This window comes from Jaculus jaculus, chromosome 3 (assembly GCF_020740685.1).
Source record: "Jaculus jaculus isolate mJacJac1 chromosome 3, mJacJac1.mat.Y.cur, whole genome shotgun sequence".
Classification (NCBI taxonomy): Eukaryota; Metazoa; Chordata; class Mammalia; order Rodentia; family Dipodidae; genus Jaculus; species Jaculus jaculus.
Window position 1 is genome coordinate 81,411,567 of NC_059104.1, and position 25,115 is coordinate 81,436,681.

The following is a 25,115-nucleotide window of genomic DNA, read 5'->3' on the forward strand; positions in this document are numbered from 1 at the left end:
AAGGGTGATGGGTCTATGACCCAGCTTCCTGCTCTCAGGGATGATGCAGAATTCTTTGTTCCAGAAGAACTGACTACGTGGTGCGGCCCAGCACGGGGGAGGAGAAGCGGGTATTTCAAGAGCAGGTAAGACAGTTCTAGAAGCCAGTGTAAGTCTCTACCTCTATGAGGTCCTATAGAGAGAAGCACTGAGCCTGATTCACCTTGGCTTTTTGAAGGAAATTCACACCCTTTACTCTAGATATTTGTTGGTTGAGATTGCTTGTTGAGGTAGAAATGGTATGATGAAGCCGGGTGTGGTGGTGCACACCTTTAATCCCAGCACTCAGGAGGCAGAAGTAGGAGGATCACTGTGAGTTCAAGATCACCCTGAGACTACATAGTGAATTCCAGGTCAGCCTGGGCTAGAGTGAGACCCTATCTCAAAAAAACAGAAAAAAAAAAAAAAATAGAAATGGCATGATGATGAAAGGGAATGAAAGCTACTTTTTACCATATTTTTTTCCAGAGAGCAAAATGCATATTACTTTCTTGTCTGTTCCAGAATAATAGCTCTGAGGACCATCTTTTTCCCATTGTGGCTGGCTCATCATTCTTATTGTGCCTTGTTTCCATCCTGTTTTAATATCTCTCTTTTGTAAGGCAGCTCTAGAGAGAACCCTACTAATTCTGACTTGGTAGTTTTCTGACTTTTTTCTTGGTAGGAACGTTACAGGTATAGCCAACCCCATAAGGCATTCACCTTTCGCATGCATGGCTTTGAGTCTGTGGTGGGACCAGTGAAGGGCGTGTTTGACAAGGAGACCTCCCTCAACAAAGCTCGAGAACACTCACTGCTGCGTTCTGATCGGCCTGCTTATGTCACCATCTTGTCCCTTGGTATGTGACACATATTTATTATCAGGATTTTTATTTTAATTTCATTTTTAAAAAAAATTTGAGACAGAGTTAGAATGAGGCAAATAAGAATGTTTATGAGCATGCTTCTTTTTTAAAACAAATTTTTAAACTTTATTTATTAGAGAGAGAGATAGAGAAAATGGCATAGCTAGGGCCTGCAGCCCCTGCATATGGACTACAGATGCATGAGCCCCCTTGTGCATCTGGCTTATGTAGGACTTGGAGAATTGAACCGAGGTCCTTTGGCTTTGCAGGCAAATGCCTTAACTGCTAAGCCATCTCTCCAGCCCTCAAGATTTTTTTTATTATTGACAACTTCCATAATTATAGATAATAAACCATGATAATTCCCTCTCATCCTCATTTTCCCCTTCTTGTGTAGGTAGTGTCAGGCACTGTGAGGTCATGGATATCCAGGTCATTTTGTGTCTGGAAGAGTGCATTGTAAGGGTGTTACTGTTGGTTCCTGGTGGGAAACTTGGTAATGGCCTGTAATGTTTTTGAGGTATCAGGGACCACCTTGGTTAACAACTCACCAGAAGGTATCCCGTCCCTGGCACTGAAAATTTTCTAGTAATAATCTTTGGTTTCTGGATGTGCCACTGTTCAAAAAAGTAGATTTCCATATGAGTTATTCATACCCTCTTAGATTTTGAGTAACCCTCTTCCCACCCTTCCTTTACTCAGTCTTTTCCCCTGACCTTACTTAGGCCTTTTCACCCCCCAGTAATCTGTTTCTCTACCTACATATTCAAATACCATTCCTTGAAGTCCTCCTCTCCCCACCCTCCCTTTTTGTCCCTTTCTAGCTAACTGGCCTCTGCTACCAAGTTATATTCCAACGTACATACAAGTCCAAACATTTGTAGCTAGGATCCACATATGAAAGAACATACGACGCTCGGCTTTCTGGGCCAGAGCTTCTTGCCACTGTAAATGAACTCCAGACACATGTACCACTTTGTGCATCTAGCTGTACATGGTTACTGGGGAACTGAACCCAGACCAGCAGGCTTTTCAGGCAGGTGCCTTTACCTGCTGAGTGATCTCTGCAGTCTCTTTTCTTTCTTTTCTTTTTTTTTATGAGTGTGTGTGTGTGCGTGTGTGTGTGGATTGGTACATGTGCCACAGCATGCGTGTAGAGGTTAGAGGAAGTGTCTTTGCTTCACCTTATTTGAAACAGGGTCTTTTGCAACTGCAGATGTTTTGCCAAATTGCAAACAAGCTCACCCGTGAGCTCCAGAATCTCCTAGCTCCACCTCCCTATTGTTGTAGGTGTTGGGTTCCCAAATGTGTACACCACTTTGCATCCAGCTTTACATAGGTGCTGGGAATTGAACCCAGGATTACAAGCTTTAACCACAGAGTCATTTTCCCAGCCCAGAAATTCTTTATTTTTATCCAAAAGCTTTTCTCAAATTAATGTTCTACTCCATGTACAAAAAACTCTTACCTGTTGCACTCTCTATCCATGTGTGGAATTGAGGGCAAGGCAGAGTGTTGGAAGCTTTGGAATCTGAGATGATGGGGAGATTCTGCTCTGGCAGATAGATGCTAGGAATCACTCTCTCTTCCTGAAATCATACTCATATTTAATATTCATTCAGGAACTGCTTATAGGCTAGCTGTATAATTGGGTAAAATGTAGGTCTTTGCTTACTTAAAGAATTTTTTGCTGAGTGTGGTAGTGCATGCTTATAAACCAAGCACTTAGGAGGCTGAGGCAGGAGGAGAGCTGCAAGGTCAACACCAGTGTGAGTCATATAGTGAGAGATTGACTCAAAAAAAAAAAAAAAAAGACAACAGGGCTGGAGAGATGGCTTAGTGGTTAAGGTGCTTGCCTGAGAAGCCAAAGGACCCATGTTGACTCCAGACCCCATGTTAGCCAGATGCACAAAGGTGACGCAAGTGCAAGGTCACACAGGCCCACTAGGTGCTGCAGTTGTCTGGAGTTCTATTGCAGTGGCTGAGGTCCTGGTGTGCCAATTCTCTCTGTAATTAAAAAATTAAAAAAAGGCACACAACAGAAAAATAATTCTTTGTGCCAAAAGTCCCTTTTATTGACAACTTCCATAATTATAGAAAATAAACCATGATAATTCCATCTCCACACTGAGTCCGATTGATAGTCATGAGTTTAAATGCATAAAATAAAATGCTTAGTGTTACCAAAAAAAAAAGCCAAACATGTTGCAGTAGTTCTGAAGATGTTAAAATAATGTGTATATGTATATGTATGTATGTATGTATATATGTGTGTATATATATACATACACACACACACACACACACGTCTTTGTGGTAGTTTGATTCAGGTGTCCCCCATAAACTTAGGTGTTCTGTATGCTAGGTTCCCAGCTGGTGGAGATTTGAGAATTAACGCCTCCTGGAGGCAGTGTATTGTTGGGGGGTGGACTTATGGGTATTATAGCCAGTTTCCCCTTGACAGTGTTTGGCACACTCTCCTGTTGCTATTGTATACCTGATGTTGGTCAGTAGGTGATGTCCACCCTCTGTTCATGCCATTGTTTTCCCCTGCCTTTGTGGATCTTCCCCTCAAGTCTGTAAGCCAAAATAAACCCTTTCCCATAAGCTGCTCTTCGTTGGGTGATTTCTACCAGCAATGTGAACCTGACTGCAACTGTAAAGCTGGTACCGAGAGTGGTGTCATTGCTGCTTGAAACCTGACTGTGTGGCTTTGGCCTTTTGGAACTGATTTTCAAGAGGAATGTGGATGAATTTGAAACCTTGGCTTAAGAGATGCCATGCAGTGCTGCAAGTACAGTTTGATGGACTATTCTGGTCAGAGTGGAAAGACCTGAATGTAGTAAGAACTAAGGACTGTGAGGTTTGGCTTATGAGGATGAGAAAGAGTTTTGCTTGGACTGGGTTAGAAGCAGTTTGTGTGAGAGGCTTGCTGTTAAGACTGTGTCCTGAGAATTTGCAGGGTGGCATTGCATAGAAAGAACTATTATGTGCAGAGGGATATGGCACAGAAAGAAATCTTTCAGCTAAAGTTTCTGCTTGTTCAGCTGCAATTGTATAAAAGATTACAACCATTGTGATTGGGCCAGCTGACCTGCATTGGGACAGCAAAAAGAAGATAGACTCTCTTGAAGAGGAGTGTCCATTTCTTCAAAGTCTGCTTTATTTCCCCCTGGATTAACCATTTGGCACCACCTGGTATTAAGGAGTATAAGAAATGCAGGAAAAGAGATGGTCATTGAATTTGCAACACGGTCTTGTGTTTTGGAAATGGCATGGGTAGTGTGAAGCAGGTTTTCTGGATTGCCTGCATACAGACTCAGTGGAGCTGTGAGGGTGGACCATGGGTTATAGTGGAAACCCAGTGGAAATGCCAGGACCATGAGACAGCTACTAAGGGGAACTGCTGCTGGCTCTGTATGAAGTTTTTTCTGGACTGCGAGTAGCCTAGCTAGAGGGGTGGAACTCCAGAGACTTGTTGCTGGTTAGAATTATTGGACTTGGAGACTTGTCACTGGCTAGAGTAGTTGGACTTGGCTCTACAGAGTTTGGTATTTGCCCTGTTTAAATCTTGTATTGGGGTTGGAGAGATGGCTTAGCAAGCACTTGCCTGTGAAGCCTAAGGACCCCAGTTCGAGGCTCGATTCCCCAGGACCCATGTTAGCCAGATGCACAAGGGGCACACATGTCTGGAGTTCGTTTGCAGTGGCTGGAAGCCCTGGCGTGCCCATTCTCTCTATCTCTATTACCCTTTCTCTCTGCCACTCTCAAAGAAATAAATAAAAATGAACAAAAATTAAATCTTGTATTGGCTGAATATTTTTACTGTGTCCACTGGTGGTGTTTTCAGTGTGAGTGCTTATTCTGTGCCATTATGTTTTATTTTGGGGGGTAGTATTTTTTGGTATTTTGGCTCAGTTAAAAGACCTTGAATTATGGGGATGTCTGAACATCATTAGGATTGATAAAAACTATGGGGACTTTTAAAGTTGGAGTGAATGCATTGCATTTTATGTCATGGATGGTTACCAGTTTATGGGGGCCAGGGGTGGAATGTGGTGGATTGATTCAGGTGTCCCCCATAAACTTAAGTATTTTGACTGTTAGGTTCCCAGCTAATGGAGATTTGGGAATTAACACATCCTTGAGGGAGTGTATTACTGGGTCAGGCTTATGGGTATTATAGCCAGTTTCCCCTTGCCAGTGTAGGATACACTCTCCTGTTGCTGTTGTCTACCTGATATTGGGTCAGGAGGTAATGTCCACTCTCTGCTAGTGCCATCGTTTTCCCCTGCCATTGTGGAGTTACTGCTTGAGTTTGTAACCCAAAATAAACCCTTTTCCCCCACAAGCTGCTCTTGGTCGGGTAGTTTCTGCCAGCAATATGAACCTTTGTACAGCAAGCTGGAAATTACTTTTTATTTGAATTTTTTAAGTTGACCACTTCCACAGTTATAGGCAATAAACTATGATAATTCCCTCCCTTCCACCACTTTCCCCTTCAAAAATCCACTCTCTATCATATTCCCCACCTCTCAATTAGTCTCTCTTTTATTTTGATTTTATCATCTTTCTTGCCTGTTATGAGGGTCTTGTAAAGGTAGTGCTAGGCACTGTGAGATCATGGATATCAAGACCAATTTCTGTCAGAACAATTGCTTTGTAAGCAGTTCTGCCTTTCCTTTGGCTCTAACATTCTTTCCACCACCTCTTCTGCAATGGACCCTAAGCCTTGGAAGGTGTGAGATGTTTCAGTGCTGGACACTCCTCCGTCACTTCTTCTCAGCACTGTGTTGCTTTTTGGGTCATCCCAGTGGTCACTGCCATCTGAAAATAGAAGCTTTTCTAACCAAAAGTGAAAGTAGTATTAATATATGAATATGAACATTAAGTGTAGTGCTTTCAGGGTAGTTTGGTGAGCATAATATATGCATTTAGCCAGACAAGAGCAGGCTTTACACTCCTAAGGCTCATGACCTCCCCTGCCATAGGCTTTTGATTAAGTTTACAGTACCAGGCATGTATTTCCTCACATAGAGTGGACCTCCAGTCCAACTAGAGAGCAGTTAGTTTCCCCCATAACAGACATGCCAATATTGCACCCATTTGGTCATTTGGCCTGTCTGGCCAAACTTGAGAGGCTGTTAGTGTCCACTGTTTTCACTGCTGCTGACTTCTGTTTCCTACAGGGCTTCATGCAACATAGCTTTTTCCCACTTTCTGTCAGCTGGTCTATAGGGAGGTTTTCAGCTCAGCTTCAGCTGGATTTCTCAGTAACCTTACAGCCCAAGTATGTGGAGTCTTCACCAGTAGGGTCTTACTGTCTATTTCTAGTGGGCAACTAAGAGCCTTGGCAATGGCTTATAATATTTTGGGAGCATCAAGGACTTCCTGGCCAACAACTCACTGGATGGTATCCTGTCCCTGGCACTAAATTTTTTCTAGTAACAGTCTGTGGCTTCTGGGTGTGCCGTTATTCAAAAAAGTAGGTATCTGGGCTTGAGGGATGGCTTTGTGGTTAAGGTGTTTACCTGCAAAGCCAAAAGACCCAGGTTCAATTCCCCAGGACCCACGTTAGCCAGATGCACAAGGGGTCACACACGTCTAGAGTTCATTTGCAGTGGATGGAGGCCCTGGCGTGCCCATTCTCTCTCTCTTTCTCTGGCAAATAAATAAATAAATAGATAAAAATTATATATATAAATAAATTTAAAAGTAGGTTTCCGTATGACTTATAATACCTTGAATTTTGATTGCCTCTCCCTTCACCTTTCTTTAACTTTTTATTGGCAATTTGCATAAATATTAACAGTATACTATGATCATAGTCACCTCCCACCACCCTCCCTTTTCCCCCTTTTCAAATCTACAAACGAACTCCAGATATATGCACCACTTTGTGTTTCTGGCATTACATGGGCACTGAGGAATTGAATCCAGGCCATCAAGCAAGAGCCTTTAACCCGTTGAGCCATCTCTCCAGTCCCCAAAATATGTGGTTTTTAAATGATTTTAATGATAGGACCTACTAGTGGGTGTAACCTTTACAACTTTCAAATTAGAAGAGAGTATATATATGATGAGTTGACCTTTCACACATTACATTACATCATGGTGCTACCAATATAATGTTTATAACCTTTGTTGATAATTGAAGGAAATGTAAAATTTCAGCTGGGACGTGGTATTTGTACCCAATTCATAGTGTCACTGAGTAGGGTGAATAGGTGGTGTATAGGAGTGTAAAGTTTAGGAAAGGTTGATGGCAGTGTCTGGCCACTAGAGGGCAGTGTCCCCCTGGTTCAGCAGACAGATAAGACTTAGAAGTGCTGAGTCAGGGGATCATTCCTCAGTGGAAGCCTTGCTTCACCCTTAAACTTTGCTTTAAAAAAATTACTTGTGAGGAGAGAGAATATGAATGAATGAGAGAATGAGAATGAATGGGTGCTACAGGGCTTCTTGCCATTGCAAATGAACTCCAGACACATGTGCCACTTTGTGCATTTGGTTTTATGTGGGTACTGGGGACTCGAACCCAGGTCAGCATACTTTGCCAGTAAGCACCTTTAGCTGCTGAGCCATCTCCCCAGCCCCGACTTCGCTTTTTTTGATGTTGTCAGTTCGGGATGCTGCCGCTCGATTGCCTAATGGAGAAGGCACCCGGGCAGAGATCTGTGAACTGCTCAAGGACTCTCAGTTTCTTGCACCAGATGTCACCAGCACTCAGGTAAATTGGAGAAATAGCTTTGCATGACTTCATTCCAGAATGTATCTGAGAAAAATTATTAGGAGTTATAAATTACACTTTATTATTGTGGTACCAGGGAGTTAATCCAGGACCTTCCACGTGCTAGACAAGTGTTTACCAGTTAGCTGTGTTTGTAACACTTAACATAAATTCTTAATTGTTTGTTTATTTGTGAGGAGGGGGACAGGGTCTCACTCTAGCCTAGGCTGACCTGAAACCCACCCTGTAGCTCAGGCTGTCCTTGAACTCATAGTGAGCCTCCTACTTCAGCCTCCTGAGCGCTAGAATTACAGTTGTGAACCACCACACCAGACTCCTTGCATAAATAATAATAAAAATACTGAATGAAGAAAAGTGAGGCATGGTAGCATATACCTGTAATCCCAGCTGTTTTAGGAGGCTGCGGCAGGAGGGTTTTGCATTTGAAATCTATGCCAACGTATTAAAATTGAAAAACAAGACCATAACCCAATAAAACAATGAGGGGAAAGGACTTTTTTTTTTTGTCTTTTGAGGTAGGTTCTCATTCTAGCTCGGGCTGACCTGGAATTTATGATGTATTCTCAGGGTGGCCTTGAACTCACTGTGATCTTCCTACCTCTGCCTCCCGAGTGCTGGGATTGAAGGTGTGTGCCACCACATGCGGTGGAAAAGGACATCTTGAAAAATGTAGACAGCGATGACCAAAAGTCCTGGCTATCAGCAAAGCACAAATTGGCTTTAAACTTTACTTTTTCTTACAGTACAGACAACTACAATTAATGAACTCACAGTATCCTTACAGTGACATTAGATACTGTCTTAAGAAGATTTTATATTTTTTTGTTTTGCTGATAGACTGGGTGAGCCAATTTAAGGTCACAGCTAGACTGAGATAGAATATGTTATCTATTGTGGTTTTCTATGGTGTGCAGATGACTTTGGTTGGCTTGTCCCTACCTCCTTTGCTCTATTCTTAGGTAAACACGGTAGTGAGTGGTGCACTAGACAGACTACATTATGAAAAAGACCCTTGTGTGAAATATGACATTGGACGGAAACTGTGGATCTACCTGCATCGGGACCGGAGTGAGGAGGAGTTTGGTATGTTAGGCCTCTGGGTATGTGCTGACTGGAGAAGGGTCTGAATTTTGTGATAGTTCTGTTTTTCTTTTTTGTTTGTTTTGTTTTGAGGGAGGGTTTTACCTTAGCACAGGCTGGCCTCCAATTCACTCTGTAGCCCAGGCTAGCCTTGAGCTCATGGCAATTCCTCTTCATTAGCCACCTGAGTGAAACACCATGCCTGGCTTTCTATTGTTCTCTTCATTGTCATTTAGCTGGGATAGAGGTAGAATCCAATATGTCAATAAGGTTTTGAGTTGTCTTTTTTATTTTTTATTTTTAAAATATTTATTTATATGGGTGAAAGAGAGAGAAAGGCAGAGAGAGAGTATGGGCACAACAGGGCCTTCAGCCACTACAAATGGCTTATATGGGTCCTGGGGAATTGAACCGGGGTCCTTAGGCTTTGCAGGCCTTAACTGCTAAGCCATTTCCTCAGCTCGTTTTTTTTTTAATTAATTTCGTATTTGAGACAGAATGTAGCTATGTAGTCAGTTGGCCTGGAACTTGCTATGTTGTCTAGGCTGTCTGTGAACTTGAGATTCTTTTCTGCCTCTCCAGTGCTTGCTGGGATTTTAAGTGTATGAAATCATGGCCAGCTGTTTTTTCTTCTCTTTGTTCTGAGATGGTCTAGTCTTCTGCATAGCCTAGGCTGACCTTGAATTTATTGTCCTCCAACTTTAGCCTCCTGAGTACTTAGGTTACAGCCCTTGGAAAGGCCTTGTTTATTTTTATTTTTTAAAATGTTTTATTTATTTGAGAGAGGCAGATGGTGGGGGGAGAGAGTATGAGCATGCAAAGCCCTCTTGCCACTGCAAACCAACTGTAGATGCATGAGTCACTTTGTGCATTTGGTCCTATGTGGGTACTGAGAAACTGAATCCAGGCTGTTAGGCTTTGCAAGCAAGTGCCTTCAACTGCTGAGCCATTTCTTCAACCCAAGGCCTTATTTTTTTAGTGAGAGAGAACTGGTACTGCAGAGCCTCCAGGCAGCACAGTTGAACTCCAGATGCATGTGCCACATTGCACGCATGTGCAGCCTTGCATGCTTGAGTCACCATGTGCGTCTGGCTTACGTGGGACCTGGAGAGTCAAACATGGGTCCTTAGGTTTTGCATGCAAGTGCCTTAACTACTAAGTCATCTCTCCAGCCCAAGGCCTTGGGTCTAACTCTAGCCCAGGCTGACCTGGATAGAATTCACTATTTAGTCTCAGGCTGGCCTCACACCCACAGCAATTCTCTTATCTTTGCCTCCCAAGTGCTGGTATTAAAGGTGTGTGCCACCACACCAAGCTCCAAGGCCGTGGTTTTCAATGGTCACCTTCATTTGCCTGCTAAGGTTAACCTTTGCTTACCACTGTAAACTCTTGTTTATAGAGCGGATTCATCAAGCTCAAGCAGCAGCAGCTAAAGCCAGAAAAGCCCTTCAACAAAAACCGAAGCTCCCACCCAAGGTGGTAAGTGACCTTGTAAAACCATCTACCTTAGAGATCGTGGGGCAGGCAAGGCAGGTAGGTAAAGATACTCAGTTTTCACCTAACTCAGGGCCTGTACCTTCTTCTGTGGAATTTTCATGATGCCTGAAATGAGTTCCTTTTTCCTTTCTAGAAGTCCATTAATAAGGAAAGCTCCATGAAGGGCCTTAGTAGTGGGCCTTCTGAGCAGAACCAGATGAGCCTCAGTGACTCCAGCATGCCACCCACCCCAGTCACACCTGTAACTCCTACCACACCAGCATTGCCTACTACCCCTATCTCTCCTCCACCTATGTCGTTGGTGAACAAAAGTAGCTCTACCACTGTCTCAGAACCAGCTAAATCTAGTTCAGGGTAAGTGTCTGCATTTTTTTGACCAACTTTTCCCCTTCAAAGTCCCTTTGCCTGTGTGTCCTAAGTTTTTGTTTCTTTTCCCCTGTTTTCCTCATAGTGTTCTTCTGGTATCTTCACCAACAATGCCACAGCTAGGAACAATGCTTTCCCCAGCCTCTAGCCAGACTCCACCTAGCTCTCAGGCCACTGCCCGCGTCGTGAGCCATTCTAGCTCAGCTGGACTGCCTCAGGTTCGGGTGGTGGCCCAGCCTAGCCTTCCTGCTGTTCCCCAGCAGTCACCAGGGCCAACACAGACACTGCCATCAATGCCAGCAGGACCACAGATCCGGGTGCCAGCCACTGCTACACAGACCAAAGTAATGCCCCAGGTAAACAGGAGTGCTGTAGTTCATTAGCAGACCCAGAGTGGGCTTATGAGTCAAATGGGCAGAGTCTAAGGAAGGCCTGGGAGTCATAGATTGCTGCCATTGATAGCAAGTTCATTGAAATAACTTATTTAATGTTCAAAACTGGGCAAGAATGTTTAGGTCTTCTTTACATATTAGAAACCAGACCTTTATTCCCACATCAGGGCCCTGCTAGAGGGATAAAAACTGAAGCTCTTAGCCAGGTATGGTTGTATACGCCTTTAATTCTGACACTTGGGAGGCAGAGGTAGGAGAATTGCTGTGAGTTCAAGGCCAGACTGAGACTACAGAGTGAATTCCAGGTCAGCCTGGGTTATAGTAAGACCCTACCTTGAAAGAAAAACAAAAGTCATAGCTCTTGAGTTGCAATCTCCATTGTGTCTCAGCCATACCATTGGTTATTTGTGTGAAGAGTTGCATCCTGACCTAGTTTCCATTCCTGTATATGAGATGGATAGAATAGGAATAAAATGAGATGTTAAATGTAAAGATAGTGTGAAAATTAAGTGCAAAGATTTGCAGTGTCCATTTCAGAGCTTCATGGATCATAAACTATTGAAAGCAGGGTACTTTCAGAAGAAGCAGGGTTCTTTTGTTAGAGACATGTGGGCCATGCTTGTAGGGCTGCTGTCCATCTTGGTGTCTAATTGGGTTCTTGGCCTCCCATCCTGAACTAGGCAGTCATGGCCACTGTTCCAGTCAAGGGGCACACTGCAGCAGCCACTGTGCAACGGCCTGGTCCTGGGCAGACAGGGCTTACTGTGACGAGTCTCCCTGCTGCAGTCAGCCCAGTGAGCAAGCCAGCCTCAAGTTCTCCTGGGAGCTCTGCCCCAAGTGCCTCCACAACAGCTGTCATTCAGAATGTCACAGGACAGAACATCATTAAGCAGGTAGGTGGACCTGATTCCTAACATTTAAAGCAAAGGGTTGCTTGGGCAGGAGGTTCCTGGACAGTGGATGCCTATGGAAAAAAGATTTCCTGTCTTACAGTTTGAAGGAACTCCAAGGGTGAGTCCCTGCTAAAGGCAGTGAAGCCTTTGTGTGTACTAAAGAAAATTTTCCATTTCTTTTCATATAATTCAGCCTTTGGTAGTTGAGTTTCTGGAGTTCAGTCCCTATGAAAGTTTTTGCTGGCTTTTCAGTTTGCTGTATTTATGCTTTTGTAGTTGTAAAAATGCAAGGAAAACCATTGCATTTCAAAAAATTGTGAGGCATGGGCTGGAGAGATGGCTTGGCAGTTAAATGTACTTACTTAACAAAGCCTTGTGGCCCAGGTTTAATTTCCCAATATGCACGTAAAGCCAGACACTCGAAGTACACATGGATCTGGAGTTTTGTTTGCAGTGGCAAGAGGCCCTGGTGTGCCCAGTATGTCTTTGTTTCATTCAGTCATTCATAAACAAACAAACAAAACAAATAAATAAAACACATACATTTTAAGGCAAACTGGCAGCTAGTACTAGGACAGTGCTCCCTGCCTACCTCACTGTCCTGTGTGGTTTATAGATGTTAGCCAGTCTTCCTAATAGTACTGTGGGTAGACACCTCCACAATGATAAAATAATATTTTTCATTCAGTAGTTCTTTCTTTTCTTTGGGAAACTTGGGGTTATACTAAGTTTGTGCCTTTGTGGAGCTCATACTTCATAGGGATAGGAGGCAGATGACTAGGTCATTGTCAGATACTAAACACTGAGAGTTACTGAACATTAAGAGTAGAGTGGTCATGTGTTGTTTTAGCTTTACAATCGGAGACAACTTCTTAAGAAGACTGAAGCCATGGCATATCATGGTGACCTGGAGATAAAGCATTCCTTGCCTAGGAATGGAAAGTAATTATCCTATGTCAGGAATAAATTTGAGGAGCAAGAAAAACCATGGTGGCTGAAGCTTAGCCATAGGCATTGAGTTGGGGAGAAGCTGCCAGTGTTTGGATTGTGTTGAACTTTGATTCCAAATCAAATGTGAGGGGGGAGTCATTGGCAGGTAGTGGGCCAGAGTGACTTGATCTGGTTTACAGTTAAATCCCATGCTGCTAGATTCAGTAAACTGTACAAGGAACAAGAATGGAAGCAGGGAAACTATGTGGGAAGCTGCAGCAGCCCAGGTGAGAGGTAAGGAGGGATGCTGAATGTAGCCAGAGTGGCTTGCTAGAGGTTTGAGTGTGAGTCTGAGGGAAGGAGTTGAGAATGGCCCCATGGACTTGGCTAGAGTGATGCAGTAGACAGTGGTATCATTTGCTGAGATGAAAGAAAATTGGGATTTGGAACAGATTACTTTGTGCAAGGGGAGCAGTTGCCTATGTGGTATATGGTGAAAGTATTGTTGAGACTTGCTGCGTAGCTATCCAGTAGACATGACTAAGCCCAGGGGTTCAAGACAACATAAGGTAAGGAAGCAGAAGTGGTAAATATACATAAATTTTTAAAGAATTTTACTTCTGAAGAGAGCAGATTTGGGCTGGACTGGTATGTCCAGGGGAATGGAGTAGGGCAGGAGGTGTAAATGGTTAGACTAACTGTTTTTTGGGGGGATAGCTAATATTGTTTGTGTTTACTTGCCTTGGCAATGGTCTAGTAAAAGTTCCACCAAAAATCCTTTTCTGGGTTAGAGGTGTATGCATGTATTTAATCAATAAAATGATATATCTGGATTTATTTTAAAATATTCTAGTTTTTATGGGCTGAGGATATAGGTAGGTGTAGCTCAGGGGTAAGGCTCTGAATTCAATCTCCAGCATTCTTTTTAGGCATCTCTGGTTCCTTACACTTCACTTCTAATTCTATCAATGCTACTGATAGCCATGTCAAAATTACAATTTCTGTCTCTCCACTCCCTCCAAAGGACAGAGAAGGATTGATAAACAAGATGGACAGAGTAGTTACTTTTAAAGCTGGGTGGAGGAGTTTGTTGCATTTTTTTCTACTTTCTTCATGTTTACCATTTCTCAAACAGTTCAAGATTTATGAAGTATATACTCATCAGTAGAGTTCTCTTTATTCTGCTATGTAACCAACTTAGCATTGTGAATCCCTTCATTGGTGTTTTGTCTCCCCATTCAGGTGGCCATCACTGGGCAGCTTGGTGTGAAGCCTCAGACAGGCAACAGCATTCCACTTACAACTACTAACTTCCGTATCCAGAGTAAGGATGTATTGCGTCTGCCACCCTCTTCCATCACCACAGATGCCAAGGGCCAGACAGTTTTGCGAATCACGCCTGACATGATGGCCACGTTGGCCAAGTCTCAGGTTACCACAGTCAAATTGACCCAGGACCTCTTTGGGACAGGAAGTGGCACTGCAGGCAAAGGCATCTCTGCTACCTTACACGTCACTTCCAACCCCGTCCACACAGCTGACAGTCCTGCCAAGGCCTCTTCAGCCAGTGTTCCTTCATCCTCTCCAGCAGGTACCACTGTGGTCAAAGTAACTCCTGACCTCAAGCCAACAGAAGCCTCAAATTCAGCTTTTCGTCTGATGCCAGCCCTTGGTGTGAGTGTGGCAGATCAGAAGGGAAAGAACACAGTGGCCTCTTCAGAAGCGAAACCAGCTGCCACAATCCGCATTGTGCAGGGCCTGGGAGTGATGCCTCCTAAAGCAGGCCAGACCATCACTGTTGCAACACATGCCAAGCAGGGGCCCTCAGTTGCTAGTGGGTCTGGAACTGTCCATTCTTCAGCGGTATCCTTGCCCAGTATGAATGCCACTGTGTCCAAGACTGTGGCTGTGGCTTCTGGAGCCACAAGCACCCCCATCAGCATTGGTACAGGAGCCCCCACTGTGCGGCAGGTCCCTGTCAGCACCACGGTCGTGTCCACATCCCAAGCTGTGAGTAACATCTATGATAAAGAGTACCCCTTTGTTCAGGAAACTTAATCTTGGGTGGAAGACAGAGTCTTGCTACATAGCTGAGGCTGGTCTACAATGTGCTGTGTGCCAAGCTGTTCTTTTCTTGATCCTTAGCCTTCCTATGCTAGCCCACAGAATACTGAGATTACAGTCACATGCCACCATACCAGGCCTGGGAAACTTTTTTCAAGATTGTTCAATATCATCCTTCAGTAGACTTTGTCAGGACTAGGAAGCTTCTTGAGGAAATGGGAAGTTGAGACCCTGTCCACATCATCTCATTTGACCCAAAGAGATTTATTTAATGATAGAATTTTTTGTTGTTTTCTTTAAGAAGTAGTTTGTAAATACATGCACACATTCTTAAAAATATTAAATAACAGTAGCAAGTTCAGGGTAAGAAAAAACTTACCAGTTTACAAGGGCTAATTAGTAATGCAGCATTTACCCTTCAATCCTTCTCCTGAGCACTTCCATGCATATGAAAACAATTTAAGGAAAAAAAAATCCATAAAAACCCAACTATGAGAGCCTTGACTATATATACTGTGATTTGCTTATTTATGAAAACTTTCAGAAAACATTTCTAGGTCACACTCCTATTATGCATGCCCTTTTTAGTGATACAGTAATTTATAAGAAGGGAATCTGTTACAAGGCCTATTGCTACTGTTACCAGTGTTTAAGCAGAGATCGTTAGGGTGACACTAATTTTGCTCTCCAAAAGACCATGTAAGCTTACATTCTCATTAGTAAGCCTTCTGTTTTTCCCAGTCTAGCCACTGCTAGCTGGTTTAAGGGAAAAGTCTACTTAACTTGGTTTCCTGTATTATTGGAGGGAAGGGAATTATTATCTGTTTTGTGTCCCTAATTCTGAGTGAAGTTAAGCCTCCATGCATGTGGAGATATGCTCTGTAGTGTTGAACAATTTTTTGTTAGTTGTTTTTTGGTCTGGGGAGAGGAAATATTTAGGTTTTTCATATTGTTTGAAGTGACCCTTTATATTTTATATGTACAGAAAGTATTATCTTCTAGTCAGTGCTCAAGCTCCCTGCTTATGGCTTCTAAAACTTCAGGGAAAAAAAAATTCTTACATTCTGTCATCTAGTTCTATTTTGTTTCTTTGAACCATGGTTTTGCTATGCATTCCTGTTTGACCTGTAATTCACAATGTAGAGCAAACTGGTCTCATTCTAACAGTGGTTCACCTCTTAGCTTTCCAAGTTGTGGGGTTGCCAGCTTAGTCTGTCATCTTTTTAACTTTGTGTTTGGAGCCTCTTGCTCTACAGGTATTTAATTTTACGTGGTTAGACCTATTGACCTTTTTTTTTTTTTGTAATGGTTTCAGTGTTCTGTATCTCTGCCGTGTTTCTGCCTTCCTTACCCCATGATTCTAAAAATATTAACTTTGATTTTCATAAATTTTTTTTTTTCGAGGTAGGGTCTCACTCTGATCCAGGCTGACCTGTAATTAACTCTGTAGTCTCAGGGTGGCCTCGAACTCATGGCGATCCTCCTACCTCTGCCTCCCTAGTGCTGGGATTAAAGGCATGCGTCACCACACCTGGCTTAATTTTCATCAAACTTTGACTGTAAAAAAAGTAAAACTTTATACTACATTTGAGATAAGGTTTTATGGGATAGGGTTCTCATTTCATATTTTTATAATTATTCTCAAATTATGAACTTAACTTTTCCCAATAATTTAAAATGCCTCCTCCCACAAACCCCATACTCACATGTGTTTGTGTTTTTCTTAGCTTCAAGGTAAGGAGCACTATTGTAGTAGGGGGTGTGTAGTGAGAATATAAAACATGATCCTCCTTTAAGCAAGTTATACAGGAAAAGCCTCAGTATTGTGAGATAAAAGCCAAGGGGAAAAACACCCACATTAAACTCAAAAAGTCATGACATAGTATGGTATAAAGAAAGTAATTTTTAAAAATAAATTTTATTTATTTATTTGCAAGCAGAGAGAGAGAGAAAGAGAAGAGAGACAGAATGGGCATGCCAGGGCCTCTAGCCACTGCAAACAAACTCCAGACACATGTGCCCCTTGTGCATCTGGTTTACTTGGGTCCTGGAGAATTGAACCAGGTTCCTTTGGCTTCACAGGCAAATGCCTTAACCACTAAGCCATGTGTCCAGTCCCCAAAGTAGTTATTTAGGTTTCTGTAGCACAGAATGTGAAATAAGGAAATGAAGAAACTGCTTATCTGATGTACTTGTGCCCTCTTGAATCCTTTTCTGACATAGAAAGGTTCTGCCCAGTGGTGTTGCCTTGTTACCCTCAATCTAGGCAAATATAGCTAAGAGCATTTATGGGTCAGGAAGTAGTGAATTTTTCTTTTCTTTTCCTTTCCTTTCTTTTCTTTTCTTTTCTTTTCTTTCTCTCTCTCTTTTTCTTTTCCTTTCCTTTCTTTTCTTTTCCTTTCCCTCTCCTTCCTCCCTCCCTCCCTCCCTCCCTCTCTCCCTCCCTCCCTCTCTCTCTCTCTCTCTCTTTCTTTCTTTCTTTCTTTCTTTCTTTCTCTTTTTTTCTTTGTAAGAGAGAGAGAGGGCGGGAGGGAGAGAATGGGCATGCCAGGGCCTTCAGCTGCTACAAATGAACTCCAGAAGCATGTACTACCTTGTGCATCTGGCTTATGTGGGTGTTGGGAAATTGACCCTGGGTCCTTTGGCTTTGCAAGCAAATGCCTCAACTGCTAAGCCATCCTTCTAGCCCAAATTGTGCTTTTTTGATGAGCTAGTCCCACTAGTTCCAGTTAGTATATTGGTCTGAGAAGTTAACATTTTTCAGCAAATGAATCCATGAATGACTCCATGTATAGGTAATCATATTGAGGTATTCTGCTATATAGTGACAAATTCAAAGTGCTTTTTAGTGGGCTACAAGCAGTGAATAAACTGTAATGAAGTTGGAGCAGGAGCCAGCAGCAATGTGCTGCAGAGTTCCTGGCTTCTTTACAACTGACTTGCTCCCAAGGAATGGCCATTGGTTTAGCATGCTATCATTGTAGAGCACCTGCTCTGCATGTGGTTGGCCCTGGGTTCCATCCCTAGCACTGGGGGGAAAGATATTTGAGATATTTGTATTATCAGTCAAGCATGAGAAACTTGGCAGCCTAAGGAAGCTCCTAAGATACTTGACCTTTGTGCTCTTATAAGTGCTTGCTTCCCTTTTCTCCACTCTCTCATCTGTTTCTTCACAGCCTTACTAACTTTAGAGTTGGGCTTTTTTGCTTGGTTGTATATATTTATCTTTTCTTAATTTTTAAATATATTTTATTTTTCTTTCTTTATTTGAGAGAGAGAAAATAGGCATGCTAGGGTCTCCAGCCACTGCAAACAAACTCCAGATGCGTGTGCCCCCTGCATCTGGCTTACATGGGTCCTGGGGCATTGAACCTGGGTCCTTGGCTTGGCAGACAAGCACCTAAACCACTAAGCCATTTCTCCAGGCCCATTGTGTTTATTATTAGAGTCTTCTAACTCCTCTTATCTCTGGTTGAAGAAGCATCTGGAGAAATGTGATTTGTTCCTAACAGTCTGTCCTGCTATGTGTTTACCCCCAGAAAGCTTATATTCCATGGGGGTGCTGTCCACTTTCTTGGTTAACTTAGGGCCTTTGCACATTTGTTTTATCACCTCGTTCATGTGTTTCTTGCACTACCTTTTTTTTTTTTTTTTTTTTTAAATGGGATACCCAAACAAGTAGGACTGTCCCATCCAAGGGGATCAGAATCTGGGATTACGACAAATACATACCCTTTGTGGTTCAGGTGGTCCCCCCCCCCCCCCGTTGATAGATATAAATTTTCAGTCATGGTAAGAGAAATGGGTAAAAATATTCTATTATTTATTTGAGAGAGAGAGAGAGAGAGACTGGGCATGCCAGCTACTGCAAATGAACTCCAGACACATGTACCACCTTGTACATGTGGCTTACATGGGACCTGGGCAGTTGGATTGAGGTCCTTTGGCTTTGCAGGCAAACAAATGCCGTAACCACTAAGCCATCTGTCCAGCCCTGAGAAATGGGTAATTTAATGAATTTTTTCCAATAAAGAAACTGAATCAAAACTTTTTCAATGAAATGCAAATGGTTAATTGGTTCCATTGATGAATTCTACCAAACATTTGTGTAAGCAATGGTAATAGTCCAAAATTACTTCCAAAAAGTAGTAAGTGGAATTGCTTAATTCATCTATGAATCCTCATAACAAACAAGACATAGGTATTTCAAGAAGGAAAAACATCAGGCCACTGTCTTTTCATGAACCTAGATATAGAAATACTTAAAAATCCACCGTTACATAACAAATATATTGTCTTGCTATGTTAGTCAAAGTTTGTATCATCATAACAAAATATCTAGCATAACTTAATGAAGAAGGATTCATTTCAGCTCATGGTTTCAGAGGGCTCATTCTCAGTCCTCAGCTCTGTTGATTCTGCTCCAGTGATGAGGCAGAAAGTCATGGTATTGGGCCATGTGATAAAGGCTACTCACCTCTTGGTAACAAGAAGAATGAGCAGGAACCAATTCCTAACAAATTCCTAATTCCTTCAGCTAGGCCCCACCTCCTAAAGTTTCCAAAACCTCACAAAATAGTGTCACTAGCTTGGAACCAAGCATGTAGCGTATGACCATTTCCTATTCAAACCATAACTTGTACTTCTGGCCTACAGTGCTCCTGTAACCTCATAAAGTGGAAAATACATTGTTTTCCAAAGTCTTTTATGCACACATATACACACACATATATTTACTTCTATACTTACAGACAACAAACCATGGTATTTCCCTCCCTTCCCCCACTTTCCCCTTCATAACTCTGCTCTCCATCATATCCCCTCCCTCTCTCCATTAGTCTCTCTTTTAATTTGATGTTATCATTTTTTTTTCTCCTATTATGAGGGTCTTGTGTGGGTATTACTAGGCACTGCGAGGTCTTGGATATCAAGGCCAAATTCTGTCCGGACATTTGTATGTAAGGAGTGGTACCCTTCCTTTGGCTCTTAAATTCTTTCTACCACCTCTTCTGCAGTGGACCTTGAGCCTTGGAGGGTGTGAGATGTTTCAGTGCTGGACACTCCTTCGTCCCTTCTTCTCAGCACTATGTTGTCTTTTGGGTCATCCCAGTGGTCATTGCTATCTGAAAAGAGAAGTTTATCCAGAAGTGAGAGTAGCATTAATACATGAGTATGAACATTAAATGTAGTGCTTTCAGGGCAATTTGGTGAGAGTAATATATGCATTTAACCTAGATAAGAGCAGGCTTTATACCCTTAAGACTCATGACCTCCCTTGCCATAGCCTTTTGATTAGGTTTTCAGTACCAGGCACATATTCCCTCCCATAGAGTGGGCCTTCAGTCCAATTAGAGAGCAGTTGGTTTCCCCCAGAGCAGATGTGCCACTATTGCACCCGTTTGGTCATTTGGCCTGTCTGGCCAAACTTAAGGTTTCTAGTGTCCACTGTTTTCACAGTTGATGACTTCTATCTCCCATAGGACTGCATACAGTGCAGCTTTTTCTAGCTTTCATTTGGCTGGGCTTCATGAGATTTTCTGCTCAGCACCAACTTGATTTCTCAGTGACTTTGCTGCTCAGGCATGTGAAATCTTCAGCAATAGGGTCTTACCCTGTCTTACTCATGGGGAACCAAGGGCCTTGGCAATAGCCTATAATGTTTTGGAGGCAACAGGGACCTTCCTGGCCAACAACTCACTGGAAGGTATCCTATCCCAGGCACTGAAAATTTTCTAGTAACAATCTATGGCTTCTGGATGTGCCATTATTTAAGAAAGTAGATTTTCATATGTCTTATTTAGAATATCTTGACCCTCCCCCCACCTTTCTTTTATATAATCCCTTCCCCATCCTCACTTAGACCTTTTCTCTCCCTGTAATCTGTTCTTCCACTTAACATATATACAATACCATCCTCTTAAGACCTTCCATCTCCTCCCTCCCTTATAGCCTTTTTTCTAGCTTATGGGCCTCTGCTACTGATTTTTGGTTCCAGATCACACATGTCTATACATTTGTAGCTGGGATCCCCATATAAGAGAGAACATGTGATGCTTGGTTTCTGGGCCTGGGTTACCTCACTTAGTATAATCCTTTCCAGATCCATCCATTTTCCTGCAAATTTCATAATTTCATTTTTCTTTACCGCTGAATAGAATTCCATTGTACCACATCTTTATTATCCATTCATCAGTGAATGGACATCTAGGCTGTTTCCATTTCCTAGCTATTGAGAATAGAGCAGCAATAAACATGGTTGTGCATGTAACTCTAAGGTAGTGAGAGGATATATGCCTAGGAGTACTATAGCTGGATCATATGGTAAATCTATTTTTTTGGTTTTATTTATTTGTTTGAGAGCGACAGAGAGAGAAAGAGGCAGAGAGAGAGAGAGAGACAGAAAGGGAGAGGGAGGGAGGGAGGGAGGGAGGGAGAGAATATGGGCACACCAGGGTCTCCAGCCACTGCAAACAAACTCCAGAGGCATGCGCCCCCTTATGCATCTGGCTAACGTGGGTCGTGGGGAATTGAGCCTTGAACCAGGGTCCTTAGGCTTCATAGGCAAGCGCTTAACCGCTAATCCATTCCTCCAGCCTGATAACTCTATTTTTAGCTGTCTCAAGAACCTCCACACTAATTTCCACAATGGTTGTACCAGATTACATTTTCACTAACAATGCAGAAGGGTTCCCCTTATACCAACCATATCCTTGCCAACTCTTATTGTCATTTGTTTTCTTGATGGTAGCCATTCTGATGGGAGAGAGCTGGAATCTCAAGGTAGTTTTAGTTTGCAGTTCCCTGATGGCTAAGAAAGGACGTAGAACACTTTTTTAGATGTTTATATGCTATCTGTATTTCTTCTGGTGAAAACTCTGTATTTAGTTCCATAGCCCCCCCCCCTTTTTTTTGAATGGGTTGATTTCTTATTGTTCTGTTTTTTGAGTTTTTTTAATATATATATTCTGGATATTAATCCTCTGTCAGATGTGTAACTGGCAAAGATTTTCTCCCATTCTGTAGGTTGTCTCTTTGCTTTATTCAGTGTCCCTTGCTGTACAAAAGCTTTGTAATTTCATGAGATACCAGTAGTTGATTAGTGGTTTTATTTTCTGAGCAATTGGGGTTATATTCAGAAAGTCATTACCTATGCCAATATGTTGAAGGGTTCCCCCTATCTTTTCCTGTAGCAATTTCCGAGTTTTGGGTCTGATACTAAGGTCTCTGATACATTTGGATTTGACTCTTGTGCGGGGAGAAAGATAAGGATCGATTTTCATCTTTCTACATACAGATACCCAGTTTTCCCAGCACCACTTGTTGAAGAGGCTGTCTTTTCTCCAATGAATATCTTTGGCATTTTTGTCAAAAATCAGATGGCTTTAGCTGCCTGGATTAACATCCGGGTCCTCTGTTCTGTACCATTGATCTACATGTCTGTCTTTGTGCCAATACCATGCTGTTTTTGTTATTGTAGCTTTGCATTACAGCTGAAAATCTGGTATGGTGATGCCACCAGTCTTATCTTTGTTGCCCAAAATAGTTTTGGCTATTCAAGGTTTTTTTTGCTTCCAAATTTTTGGGATTATTTTTTCTATTCCTGTGAAGAATGTCATTGGAATTTCAATGGGGATTGCACTAAATGTGTAGATTGCTTTTGGTAAGATTGACATTTTCATAATATTTATTCTTCCAATCCAAGAACATGGGATGTTGTTCCATTTCCTTGTGTTGAGTATTTTAAAGTTCTTATTGTAGAGTTCCTTCATTTCCTTAGTTAAGTTTATTCCAAGGTACTTTTTTTTTGAGATTCCCTGATTTCAGTCTCCGCATGCTTGTTGTTAGTATATAGGAAAGCTACTGATTTCTGTGTATTTATTTTGTATCCTGCTACACTGATAAAAGTGTTTATCAGCTGTGCATGGTGGTGCACACCTTTAATCCCAGCACTTGGGAAGCAGAGGTAGGAGGATTGCTGTGAGTTCAAGGCCACCCTGAGACTCCATAGTGAATTCCAGGTCAGTCTGGGCTAGAGTGAGACCCTACCTCAAAAACAAAACAAAAAGTGTTTATCAGCTGTAACAGTTTGATGATAGAGTTTTTAGGGTCTTGTATACAATCACATCATCTGCAAATAGTGATAATTTGATCTCTTCCTTTCCAATTTGTATCCCTTTTAGAAGTGTCTCTTGCCTTATTGCTATAGCTAAGACTTCCAGTACTATATTAAATAAAAGTGGGGACAGTGGACACCCTTGTCTTGTTCCTGAATTTAGTGGAAAAGCTTTGAGTTTTTCACCAGTTAGTAATATGTTGGCTCTAAATTTGTCATAAGTAGCTTTTTTTATGTTGAGATATGTTCCTTCTATTCTGTTTCTGTAATACTTTTTACCATGAAAGAATGTTGGATTTTGTTGAATTCCTTTTCTGTATTGTTTTTTTATTTTTTTAAAATTATTTATTTATTTATTTGAGAGCGACAGACACAGAGAGAAAGACAGATAGAGGGAGAGAGAGAGAATGGGCACGCCAGGGCTTCCAGCCTCTGCAAACGAACTCCAGACGCGTGCGCCCCCTTGTGCATCTGGCTAACGTGGGACCTGGGGAACCGAGCCTCGAACCAGGGTCCTTAGGCTTCACAGGCAAGCGCTTAACCGCTAAGCCATCTCTCCAGCCCTTCTGTATCTATTGTGATGATCATATGATTTTTGTCCTTCAGACCATTTATATGATGTATTACATTTATTGATTTGCATATGTTGAACCATCCCTGCATCGTTGGGATAAATCTACCTTGGTCAGAGTTGATTAATCTTTTTGATATATTCTTGCTTTCTGTTAGCTAATATTTTGTTGAGAATTTTTGCATCTATGTTCATGAGGAATATTGGTCTGTAATTTCCTTTTTTGTTCTGACTTTGTCTGGTTTTGGTATGAGGATGATGCTGGCTTTATAGAAGGAGTTTGGTAGAATTCTTTCCTCTTCTATTTTAGGGAAAAGTTTGAAAGTAATTAATACAGCAGTAGCATTATTATGTCTTACTGCTATTTTTTTTTTATTTTTTTTGCTCATTTTTATTTATTTGAGAGTGACAGAGACAGAAAGAGGCAGATGGAGAGAGAGAGAGAGAGAGAGAGAGAGAGAGAGAGAGAGAGAGAGAGAGAGAATGAATGGGTGCGCCAGGACTTCCAACTACTGTAAACGAACTCCAGATGCGTGCGCCCCCTTGTGCATCTGGCTAACATGGGTCCTGGAGAATCGAGCCTTGAACCGGGGTCCTTAGACTTCACAGGCAAGTGCTTAACCACTAAGCCATCTCTCCAGCCCTGGGCCTGGACTTTTATTAGTTAGAAGACTTTTTATAACTGCTTGGATCACTGTACTTGTTATAGGTCTATTCAAATGGTTTATCTGATCTTGATTTAATTTTGGTAGGTCATATAAATCAAGGAAATCATCCACTTCTTTCATATTTTCAAACTTAGAGCCTCATATGTTCTTAGTTTTTTCGTTATTTATTTATTTATTTGAGAGTGACAGAGAGAGAGAGAGAGAGAGAGAGAGAGAGAGAGAGAGAGAGAATGGGCACACTAGGTCCTCTAGCCACTGCAAACAAACTCCAGAATGCATGTGCCGCCTTGTGCATCTGGCTTATGTGGGTCCTGGGTAATTGAGCCTCGAACTGGGGTCCTTAGGCTTCACAGACAAGCACTTAACTGCTAAGCCATGTCTCCAGCCCACTTATATATTCTTAAAGTATGTCATTATAATTATTGAATTTCTTTGGTATCTGTTATAATGGTGCCTTTTTCATCACTAATTTGCTAAGAATTTATCAATCTTGTTTATCCTTTCAAAGAACCAACTCTTTGTTTCATTGATTCTTTGGATTGCTTTTTTGTTGTTGTTCTTGTTTGTTTTTATTTCACTAATTTCTGCCCTAATCTTTATTATTTCTTCTCATCTACTGATTTTTGGTTTGCCTTGTTCTTCTTTTTCCAAGGTCTTAAGGTGAAGCAATAAATTGTTAATGTGTGAACTCTCTAATTTCTTAATATAGGCATTTAGAGCTATAAATTTCCCTCTTAGGCCTGCCTTCATTGTTTTGGTATGTTGTGTTCTCATCATCATTTGATTCTATGAATTTATTGATTTCTTCAATGACCCATTGATCATTCAATAGTGTACTAGTTAGTCTCCATGAGTTTCTGTATGCTATGTAACTTTTGTTGTTGCTGATTTGCCATTTAATCCCATTGT

General features: G+C 41.9%; 1 protein-coding gene across 9 annotated transcripts in view; it reads left to right on the top strand.

The window, feature by feature from the left end:
- Nfrkb (nuclear factor related to kappaB binding protein) overlaps nt 1-25,115 on the top strand; it is a 72,060-nt gene that overhangs the window by 40,466 nt on the left and 6,479 nt on the right. For 8 of the 9 annotated variants that reach the window (XM_004665487.3, XM_045145680.1, XM_045145677.1 and 5 more), the window contains 9 exons: nt 65-125; nt 704-878; nt 7,505-7,611; nt 8,592-8,715; nt 10,112-10,191; nt 10,343-10,563; nt 10,661-10,931; nt 11,648-11,860; nt 14,033-14,800. In XM_004665487.3, coding sequence (XP_004665544.1) covers nt 65-125; nt 704-878; nt 7,505-7,611; nt 8,592-8,715; nt 10,112-10,191; nt 10,343-10,563; nt 10,661-10,931; nt 11,648-11,860; nt 14,033-14,800 — 2,020 coding nt within the window. The remainder of the gene's footprint in view (nt 1-64; nt 126-703; nt 879-7,504; nt 7,612-8,591; nt 8,716-10,111; nt 10,192-10,342; nt 10,564-10,660; nt 10,932-11,647; nt 11,861-14,032; nt 14,801-25,115) is intronic. The other variant, XM_045145679.1, reaches the window with a different exon arrangement.